This window comes from Platichthys flesus, chromosome 13 (assembly GCF_949316205.1).
Source record: "Platichthys flesus chromosome 13, fPlaFle2.1, whole genome shotgun sequence".
In the NCBI taxonomy this organism is placed as follows: domain Eukaryota; kingdom Metazoa; phylum Chordata; class Actinopteri; order Pleuronectiformes; family Pleuronectidae; genus Platichthys; species Platichthys flesus.
The window spans coordinates 22,365,598-22,377,052 of record NC_084957.1 but is presented as its reverse complement, the minus strand read 5'-3'; the positions used below and the strand labels follow the sequence as shown (position 1 = coordinate 22,377,052).

Sequence of the window (11,455 nt, the reverse complement as noted above, 5' to 3'; positions counted from 1 at the left end):
ACTCACTGGGGGGCAGAGGCTCGTCCACACGTTGGTATCTGTGGATGTCCTGACGTACAGAGGGGAGCGAACGTACAGGATGGCCGTTGACATGGGCACCTGAACATAGACAGCACACAAAAGACAGAGGGAAATATATTTTGAAGAACACTGTTGTTCTGTTCATTCTTTAAAGTCACTTTTAGGACTCACAATTAAAATATCTCGCCAACAAAAGTGAACAAACTGAGTACCTTCGTCTCCATCTTGCGCTGAATCCAAAGACCCCGCCTCCTCATTTGGTTTTGTCGCCTCCCCTTCCGGTTCGTCAGCCACGCCCCCTGCAGCCTGAAGGCTGAGCCTCCTTACACTAAGTTCCTCAACCTCCTCCGGCGCGCTGGCTGCCAGAGCTTCTCCTTCATCCTCCGTGACATCAGCTCGCCCACCCCCTTCATCATCTACAGCTTGCGGGATTGGTGAGTTGCTGGAAACGACATGTCCCCCTGGGTCTATGGCTGTCTCTGCTCCCTCCTCCGCTTCCTACAAAATATCCCATAAAATTTAAATAAATAAATAATATCATATTAAAAAAACACGTGTCAACACAGCTGCCACGCTATTCACTTCCTATTATTTTTTGGTGGCAGTTATGAGCAAGTAAATGTAGCAAAGGAATGGTATCACACAAACAACAAGTATAATTTAAAATGTCAAAAGTTAAAAGGCATGAAAATGCCAGAGCAGGTTTGTTAGATCTCAACAATACATGCTGCTTATTTAGTTAAGAAACACGTCATAAAAATACGTATCTGTTTTTTTACACGAAAACCCAACAATATCAATCCATCCATCAATCCAATTCACAATTTACAATATCCCAACATGATAAAAATGGTAATAAATAAAACATGCCAAACTAAATCTTTATGAAATACATCTCTAAGGCTTATTTACAAATATCTGCTGGTGTGGGTTGCTGGGATGGCAGCAAATACTCAACGTTTGCATGCATTGCTTCTCAATAGCAATAGTGGTTAGTGGTTAATCAGTTATTTGTTCAAGAGCTTGATGAACTCACCACAGCTGTGGTGAGGGTGACCGGACAGCTCTCTGATGATGAGAAGACGGTCTGTGGGGCTGTTGCCATGGAGCAGGTGTCAATCTCTGATGAGGGTTCCTCGCCAGGCATCCTTCCTTCCTCGAGTATCTCTACACCCTCTGGCAAAGCATTATGGGACACATCCTCTGTGAATGGACCCTCCTCTACCTCAGAAAATACATCTAGGTCCAAAACATCCCCCAAGTCAAGACCTGTCTCTCCCTCCACTTCAGGCGCTGAGTCATCCACCACAGCATCTGCACCGTCAGGCTCCTCTTCAAGCACAGAGGGCTCGAGCTGCTCAGGCTCTTGGAACTCCAGAAACGCATCATCATCATCTGGGCCGTCAACATCTGAAGCTTCTCCATTCATCAGTAGCGGTGAGAGCGGCACTGGAATGATGTCATTGGCCCCCGACCTGTCATCATCTTCGTCTGAATCTATGTGCAACATGGCACTGAGCCGTGTGTGTGTGGGGAAGCTAGAGCGCAGTTTTGGTGAGGCCGCACCCAAGGGTCTTTCACCAGGACCCTTAGGGGCCTCAATAGCATCAAGGCCCTCACTGAATGATCTTTGGAGCATTGCATGGCCCGACAGGCGTTGAGGCCCCACAAATCTAGCCGCAGCGCCCATGAAAGACAGGTCCTTTTCTGCGCAGGCCATGGCCCCACCTTCCCACATGCCCTGGGAGCCCTGGGAGCCAGTAGGTGAGAGTCCCAAAGAAACCACTCCTGGAAGGTGATGTGGCAGGTCCTCGTCATCCGATGGAGTCCCTGGTGCTCCGTTTAAGGATGAAATGCCAATGATAGAATCAGGAGAAGCACCTAGAGTGGACGGCAGAGGATGCATGTTGTAGAAAACCAATAATTCACATTTTATGTAAAAACTGAAAGTATAGTTTAAAGACAGAATTACCATCAGGCCCGGTTGAGGTGAGCTCCAGTTTGAATTGCAACTGACCACTTACATGTTCAGTGGGCAGGCGCCGACACAGAGAGAAACTGACAGGCTGGACACTGGACAGAGAGAACAACATTTAAGTCAAGTAGTAGATCCTGCTGAAGCTGGACGGTTTTATGTCAGTGATTATGTAGTATGTTCTGTGCATGTGTGTGTGTGTGTTTGTTTTTGTGTGTGTTTTTGTGTGTGTGTGTTTGTGAACTCATATTTGCTCGTTCATACCCAGGTATCTTTTCAATTAGCCGCTGCACAGGGATAGTCAGCTGGCCGAGGAAGCGTTTGATGATTGGTCGGCTTTTTGCAAACTTGTCCTTTACCTCAATATACAGGATGTCTGTCATTAGAGCTACAAATGTGTATTTCTGCAGAGAGGCAAAAACAGAAATGGTCAGAACATGCTAAATAATATATTGGTAATATATTGTTTGAAAGACTCTGTCCCTTGACTGAATAAAGTGAGGTGTAAGAGCACCTCTCCATGCCAGAGAGGGTTGATGGTGTTAGCAATGATGGCTGATCGTCGTTCCTGTCCATGATGACTGAAGATGGGGAAGACGCTCCTCTTCCCCGGGTGGATGGACATCTTCAGGTATGGATCCGGATTAAAAAACATGCCCTTCTTTAGACCACTGGCACGTAAATCTACCACAAAATATTTCAGACAGCAGTCTTAAAATCACAGTTTCAAATATTCAGGTAAAAAAGTGAAGGAGTGGTAACTATCGTCTCTGCGTTTTAATACAAAACTTGACTTGATGGCCAACAGAGCAAAGCTGTTTGTGTGAGCAAGTTGAAAAATGTTCTGTTCATGTTAACTCAATGCGATACTGACTGACTCTTTTAGAAAACTAACTCCTTCACTCTCAGGAAAACAAATTCCAGAAGACTAGATCACTCAGTAGTCTTATATAGTCTTATCTGTGTTAAGCAGGTTATGTTTTTTTTTACATTTATTTAAACCAGATTTACTCTGGTTCGGTTTTGAGGATGATTACAAGAGAGTTGTGCCACTAAAATACGCAATTTTTAATAGCAGCCTAAATGTGTTCCAACACAAAAAACTGCTTAGCACTTCAAATCACCTGTCAATGTAAAGCTGATCAGTTTCCGAGGATGTTCGACACCCACCTGCTCTGCCAGCCCCTCCACCTGAGAGAAGAGAAAATGTCTCACTAAACACAGCACAGGAAAAATAACAGGACACATTTATATTCCTAGGAAGATATTTAACTCACACCTGTGTTAGTCCTTGTGAATTCAAATGAATATAAACACTAATACAGAAGAATTTAATACAACTTAAATTTAAACACAATTTATTGTAGACTGTCAGCACTGGAGCAGCGTGGATGCGCTGCTCATTGATGTTTGAAACAGAGAATTATTTAGCTTACATGGGCAGCCTCGTGTCAGAGATCGATTCTTTCATATATGAGTATTTGGTAATCAATCAATTGGACTATATGAAACATGGTAAAGAAAAAAGCCTGCCTGAATCAACAAATGCTAATTTCCCCATAGTCTTACAAACGTAGACCTATGGTATATGGGGGAAAAACATATGGCTTCAGGGGTGGATCCAGGGGGTCACTGGCCCCAGCTGAAATGTAACTGGCCTCTGAAGTGCCCCTGTTAGTAGTGTTAAAAAAAACTACAAATTAAACAATAAATATGACAATTCTTTTAAAAAAAATATTTTTCTTAAACATGGAACAATTATCCAAATCTATTCAATGATGTGTGGATTTGCTTCCAGCTGTAGAGCTAGCAGTAAACACAACTTACTGAGTCAGGAATTATGCATGGACATTAGACAGATAACTGGCTGCTATGTGTGAATTGTGGCCCCTTTATGGCCCGCTTATTAGAAAAATCCTAGATCCACCACTGTGTGGAACAACTAAAAACAAAACAAAAGAACTCAAAATAACTAAAAACAAAACAACTAAAAAAAGCAACAAATGTCTGTTGACTGTGTGATGGCAGCATCCATTGCTTCTAAACCTTTTCTATGTTGGTGGCAGCACAGAGGTTGCTCTCAGAGTTTGAATAGTAACAGGCCAGAATTGGAAGGGGAATAGATTGGGCCAGAGGAGAGGGGCCCAATGGCAGGTTTTTAGCCACGACTACATCTGGTGAGGCAGCGTACTTTACCCGTAATGAAACAGCTGAGGCAGCACGATGAAGGGTCTTTTTAATGGAAATATACCAGGATCTCTGTATAAAAGTGACGAGCTAAAGCTTGAGACTGTACATGACTAAGAGATTACAGAGTCGACAGCACCTAACCCATCTAACCTTCTTAATCACTCTTTCTCTTTCTTATATACATATGCACGCACACACACACACACACACACACACACACACTCACTCACCAGGATGGCTGGATTCTTAACAGTGATGCAGGGGGTAGTGGCTCGCAGGCCTCCACTCACTCCATGGTAGTACTTAAAACAGATCTTAGTTTCAGCTGCAGAGGCAACAGCACAGGGTTAAGGGATATGGAAACATTGCAAACATGATCTTCCTATTGTTGGCTTTACTTCAGTTACACTGGGGACTATGGAATCATGTTTTATATACACTCAATTAAATGATGATTAAATGATGACCGATTGCGACTTGTGAACGTGTACATGAGATTTTTTTCATACATAAAACTATACTTTTTTCCTTGTATGACGGAAAAAACATTGACATTCTGGATGAGTAAATGTTTCACAATAATACGAATTAAGTGATTTTCTTTATATTTTGTTTTGAATAAATCATATCATTGAGACCCATAACTTACGCTCAATGAAGTAGGGCCCAGCCTCAAGTCTCCACACAATCTGACCTTTCTGTGTGCCATTCACCCCTCTATTCTTACAGTCCCACACATTGGATGGATTGGTTTCATCTGAGAAAAAAAGGACGTTAGTTAGCTATGCAAGGTTCAGATTCTTGGTTCAGTCAAACCATGTTCTTGCTGTGTTGACATCACTCCTGATATCAAACCAAACAACATTAAATCAAACATCATTGCCCAAGCTGCAGCCAAGCTGCTATTTAAAACTGCAACCAAGCTGCAGCTGTTCAGCTTTTTAAGCATGTTTTGTCTGCACACTCTTTCTTTAATCACTGAATCTATTCCCAAAATAACCTCCCTACAACCTCTGAGCAGAAGGACAAACACCAAACTTCCTCTCAGTTAAAAACAGGGAGGGGGAATTCCGCTGTACGTAGCACTTTCGCACGTAGATTAATGAAGCTCCAACCTCAGCTGACTGGTGGAAAGTTTCAAGGTATACAGGACTGTGACAGTTACTGTGTGTGTGTGTGTGGATGTGTGGGTGTGTGGGTGTGTTTGTGCATGAGTATGAGCATGCCTGTGTGTGTGTGCGTGAAGGGGAGTGACAGAGGGGAAGGCAGGTCGCTTATCATTGAGTGTCTGCTTAGTCGAGGAAAGCAGTAGCCCCTCTGGGGTATAAGACCCCTGAGCAGATAATAAGTCCTGACAGCCTTATGATCGATATGAAGTGACCTGACCCTTCATCGGGCACCAGCAGTTGAAGGGTCTCTCCCCCATATAGGGTCCCATTTACAAGGGAAACTACTCCAAATCAATTCCCGGTGGTCGTCAGAAACATAACTAATCATTTGGTAAACAGGCTAAAATAACAAAATAACACGGGGCCCAGAGTTTGTATGACCTCTCGGGATGTCATTGTTTTCAGAAATCCATTATTAACACAATAGATTTTCCTGAACAGCTCACAGGCTGCAGCTTTCCCTGAGCATCAATCAAATCACCACATCACGAGGAGGCAAATGTATGGACTTGAAAAAGAATGATGCTACTATTTCAAAATAATTTCCTTTTACATCAGGGCAGCAGGATGTCTCCAGAATGTATTTTATCTGTGAAATTAGATATTCAGTCCTTTACAACTGAAGCAAGGTATACCCCTAGTACGGGATATGCTCCAAACAAACTGTCTCCTACATTTCCAATAACCCAACCAATAGCATTTGTCCCTTCCTTTCTAGGTGAAATCCACATTTCCTTCCAGTTTACTGGCAGGGCTCATGGTACGGATCCTGTTTATTTTAGTTCCAAGAAAAACCGGAGATAAGCCAGGTGATCATGGATATTGTTTAACAGACTTTAGATAGACCCCCTTATAGCTGAGATAAAGTCCTACTCTTGACAAATAAGCTGACCTTTGCGTGTAAAATGGATAGAATGCCCCTTTAATATTTCAGTTTCTGCCTTAAACAACCATCATTTCCAATTAGCCCCCAACCATTGCACGTTTAACGTATGCAAGTCGAGGGTTGGTTCAGACATGTCTGTGATAACAGCAGGACGGAGAGGATTTGCCGGGATGTGTATGGTTTTTTTGTTCAGCAGCGTTTCAGTTTGTAGGTAATGATTTGCAAAGCTCTGCCACTTTTTCAAAATATTCATGGCGGATTCAGTAGTTTTGTATGCTGTCAAATGATCACCTAACCTGGTCAAAGGTTTGAACTGGTAATACCAAGGTGGTCTTCGGCAGATCTTTTCATTTCTCTCAGAAACAAAATGCTGAATAAGAGATTGTTTGGGTTACAGGTGCTAGTGTAAGGTGATGTCAGCTGTTCACTAAGTAGGCAAGACGGCATCAAATTCATAGATTGTTAAGACCAAATGTGCCAGTGGAACACAGTTACTGCTGTATTGCTTTTCACCCTGATGGACAGATCTGCAAGACAGTTTGAGACTGATAGCCCTCTACAGCACACAGGTCAATGTATTTCCCCCTGTCAAATTCCTGTCTCTAAGCAGGATTAGCATTTATTATTGGAGACCACCCTGCTTGCCACTAGGACCTGTGTGGTTTGTGATGGTGTGTGTGTTATCGTACACCAAGGCAGAGCTGTTACATGTTGACTCAGCTTCCAGTCCTCTGTAAAGTCTCAACCGCTCCTGTTTCAGTATTGACTCAGAGATGGAAGCTCCTGCACAAGACTATGCCTGGCTACTCTCAGCTTCCAATAATAAAACACCAGGATCAGCTTTTACGCTTTGAGGACAGGTAGGGTCAAGTTCGCTCTGGTCCTGAGTGGCTGCAAGTTTCCAAAAGACTTCAGCAAAAATAATTTGGGTGGAAAGCACATACAACATACTAGTGTGAATATCACTGACCAATTTTTGTTTTAAAAAAAATTAACAAATCATTTTTTTATGTGTTTTGCTTGTTTCAGAATCCAAAAAGGTGGACTTAAAACAAACAAACAGACATCTCGGCGACTTAGATGTTGTTTTGTTGATGTTGTCGAGAGTGTTGAAAATGTTATTTTTGCTTTGACTCATGTAAAAAATCCAGCCAATCCAAATGTAGCATGAAGAAGGTGTCACTTGTCACACATCTGCTGTGGCCCAAAATTGACGATTACAAGCTTCTATATATTGCGAGTAAGGCTGCTTCTATGCTACTATGTTTTTGTCTGAAAAATTGCATTTCCAAACAAAAAAGATCTCTGGTCACTTGTGGCTGAAGCAAATTCAATGCTGAAAAACATTCCACAAATAATTGTCCAGCTTACTGCAAGTCTGGCATAGCCTTGCATACAGTATTTACTATAAGTACTCCTCAAGGATTTCTGTTCCAAAATTCACACTAACGGCACAATTTTGAAAGAAAACTGTTCAAATGTCATTTAAATTAGCTGCTTTCAGGTATTTCCTCTTGACTTTGCTTATGAGGACAAGTGAATTAACTTTAACCTATCTTCAAAAACGTGAGAGGTAATATATACCAAGAATTGAGATTTAACCTTGACCTGGCCAGAATAATTAAAGTAGCTCTACTAGTAACAACATGAGTAAAAAAAATCTGCAAACCAATGTGGTACAGCCCGATCCAGTCGGTAGCATCCACTTCCTCCTTGATATCCCAGGATATGACGAGATTCTGACCCCGGTTCAGCGTATACTCCAGAGTGGACGCTGTAAGCGAGGAGCGACTCTGGGAGGTCACCAGGTCTGTATCACTGTTGGCACGTGCAAGCCCTATAGGACTGCTGATCACAGAGGCAGTATCAACAGCAGCCCCACCCCTCTCTGCCAGGGTCCGCAGGTTATCTGGGCTAAGGGTGTGCCGGAGGTGGGGGCTGCGCCTTCTTGGAGCGGACAGGTGATCCCGAACCCCCACAGCCAGGTTGGGTGGATTGTGGGAGCGGGTCCTGGGTGGTAGGACCGCTGTGGCCAGGGACGGGCGCATGTCTGTGTCTGGTGAAGAAACAGCTAAAAGAAGTAAAAAACGTTGAAGAGAAGCCCAAGAAGCCTTATTGACTGCTGATGTGATGAGGCATTCTGCTGTTTTCGACTTGCTGAATCATCTTAAACTCTCATGTTTCAACAGGGAGAGCTAGCTTGAAGTTTTCGTGACTTTAGAGGAGCCTTAAAAATAATGGGGCGATCTCCTCTACTCATAGACCCCCGATATCTGCGCATTTGTTCCATGCATCACAACAGAACTGTCGCAGTTGAAGATATCCACAAAAGTCACAATGTTTGCCGCTCTTATTCAATGTTATCCAATGGCAACTGGAGCCTGTAGATGGGGAAAGAGGGAGAGACAGAGAGACATCAGTGAGTTACAAATTTGCTGCAAAACAACAGAAGCAATCATTGTAAACTGTGAGTTGCACACAGCAAATTAATGAACAAACATTAGTCACCAGTCAGGTTGTTTGCTGTCAAAAAACCTGTCACCAACATGAATAATCTTGCACAGTCATTCCTCTCTGTCCTTTCTTCTCTGACATCCCGTCAACAACAAAGGAGGAAATGTCTTTCAACTGTGGACAATTTGTTATATTTTAAGAACACATTTAAGTTATTTTTATTGGTTCATTGATGACACAATGTTCTGTTTACTTCGCTGAATGATTAATGAAACACTTAATGAAAGTCTATATGTTTGTCTCGCTGCTACAAACACTACCCCCTACGGAGAAGAGTAAACTGAAAATATCTAATTTTAAATCCATTATGTCTGTGAGACTCCTGGAAAAAGAAATGCATGAAACGTTCACTTAGCCCTCACACACACACACACGCACACACACACACACACACACACACACACACACACACACACACACACACACACACACACACACACACACACACACACACACACACACACACACACACACACACACACACACACACACACACACACACACACACACACACACACACACACACACACACTCACAAACATCTTTGAAGCTGCATTTCTGTCGTTTCTGTAAAGCAAGAATGCCTCAGTAAAAACAGAGAAGGGAGACATGCAGCTGCATCTGCCTCCCAGGAAGCTCTTCAATTAACAGTAACCAGCTTTGGAAATGTCTGGGGAGCGCTGTCAGGGTCTCAACCACAGCCAGCTCATTATTTAAGGACGAATAGCATGTTCCTTCACAGTCCGCTGGTTTAAAATGGTCTGAAGCTGTTTTTTTTTACCAAAAGGTTTGGTAACATTCAACAAATATGTGCTGGGTACCCTCAATGAAAAAAAAAAACAAGTTGGTTACATGTGTGCAACCTGAGCTGTCCTGTGATGCAATTTTACCACAGTTGATATGGTTCCTTGGGGTCTTAATGAAATGTCTGCAACATATTTTGTTCAAAATACCACAAGGATCATTTAAAACAGCACCTGTCTAAAACAGCCCTCCTCAGATTGACCTGTTTTGAGTGCCTTGACCTGACTTTGTAAAGTGCCTTATGTAAATGTATGTTGTGATTTGGGGCGATTCAAATAAAATTGAATTGAATTGAGCTAAACATTCATAGAATCACTTCCACTTTAAAAAGCTGTTTTCAAAGTAAAATCACAACATTTGTTGTGTCGCTGCAACCCCTTCTACTAAGCTGAATTACAGAGTTGTGAACTTGTGTCTCAAGATTGTGCCGGTTGCTTTACAGAAATCTGAAATATTGAGTGTATGTAAAAAGCTCTGCACACAACGTTCATCATGTCAACAATAAAAAGGTGACAGTATATTGTAGAACTGTTTGACAAGGACTCACTAAAGACAAAGACTAATTCTGATGTAGCTCATTCAGAACAGCCCATTCCAAACAGGCATGTTTAAAAAGGGCACTGCATTAGTAGAGAAATATGACCATTCCCTCTCACAGTCACATCTATGGTCAATTAACCTCACCCTAATCTGCAAGTCTTTGGACTGTGGGGAAGCCGGACTAACAAAAGAAAATCCACACTACCACAGGTCGCCGAGCCATTGTTGAGCCAGTTCACACAAACTAGTTCAAAGTAGGGGAGGAAGAAGGAGTGACGTTCATCGTATGAAACTGATTAGTTCACAAAAAGAATGAACATAAACGCATTCATGCAAAAAAACTGCGTCGAGCAATAAAACTAAGCTATGTTTTCTAATAAGCTGCTGCACAGATTACTTAAGTGGTATTTAAAGGACAGTCTCTCTGTCTATGCCCCTGGAGAGGCAAACATCATAGTTTGAAAAATACTTCTTCAATGTGTACGATGGCCCCCATTTTTTGTTGAATACCTCTTTACTTCAATGTGCTCTCTGCCTTCCCTGCACTGCAAACTGCAACCACTAACAACTTTGTGTGGAGTAGCTATAAAAAGTGACAGGAAGAACAAATCTAAGACAGACTTAAAAACAGTTGGAAAAGATCAAAGCTACAGTCTCTTCTTTGTGAGAGTGAGATAATCTTGCATACACAAAATATCTGAATTTTTTGGATATGGATTGGACTGGCTTTGACTTTTAGTTCAATTTTGTTTCAATCTGGCACATTCAATAACAGTACTACTGATCCCATTCAATATAATACAATGCATATGTTGAAATACAGCACTGGATGGTAAACAACTTTTTCCAACTAATTATTAACCTGCTTTAACTAATTAATTAACTCATTTCTTATCACTTATTTCCCTTGGTCCCACCTCCAGCATGGATAATATTAAGGCAAACCTTGATCAACTAGCACTGTTTAATAATTCCTAGGATAGAAATCTAGGTGTGGTCTTTGACTAACACCTTGCACTTCTGTCCGTCCTGGGAGGGGGATCCCTCACATGTGGCTCTCTCTGAGGTTTCTTTGTATTTTTACACTGTTAAAAGGGTTTTTAGTAGTTTTTGCTGAGGGTTAAGGACAGAGGATGTCACACCCTGTTAAAGCCCTATGAGACGAATTGTAATTTGTGAATATGGGCTATACAAATAAAATTTGATTGAAATTTGATCGATTGATTGAGCTTCGAATCCCATATTGAGAGGGTTGTGCAATCATGTTTTTATCATTTAAGAAACATAGCCACGGTTAAATCTTTTATCTCTCACACAGACCTGGAAAAAAAATATGCACACCCTCATTTCCTCTTG

General features: G+C 42.0%; 1 protein-coding gene across 1 annotated transcript in view; it reads right to left on the bottom strand.

Moving 5' to 3' along the window:
• hecw2a (HECT, C2 and WW domain containing E3 ubiquitin protein ligase 2a) overlaps positions 1 to 8,532 on the bottom strand; it is a 29,646-nt gene extending 21,114 nt beyond the window's left edge. Inside the window, exons 1-10 of the mRNA XM_062403455.1 lie at positions 7,911 to 8,532; positions 4,836 to 4,943; positions 4,417 to 4,511; positions 3,121 to 3,187; positions 2,511 to 2,680; positions 2,261 to 2,400; positions 1,994 to 2,094; positions 1,058 to 1,902; positions 234 to 519; positions 7 to 99 (exon numbers count right to left, since the gene is read on the bottom strand). Coding sequence (XP_062259439.1) covers positions 7 to 99; positions 234 to 519; positions 1,058 to 1,902; positions 1,994 to 2,094; positions 2,261 to 2,400; positions 2,511 to 2,680; positions 3,121 to 3,187; positions 4,417 to 4,511; positions 4,836 to 4,943; positions 7,911 to 8,289 — 2,284 coding nt within the window. The 5' untranslated portion in view covers positions 8,290 to 8,532. The remainder of the gene's footprint in view (positions 1 to 6; positions 100 to 233; positions 520 to 1,057; positions 1,903 to 1,993; positions 2,095 to 2,260; positions 2,401 to 2,510; positions 2,681 to 3,120; positions 3,188 to 4,416; positions 4,512 to 4,835; positions 4,944 to 7,910) is intronic.
• Between the last annotated feature and the right edge of the window lie 2,923 nt (positions 8,533 to 11,455).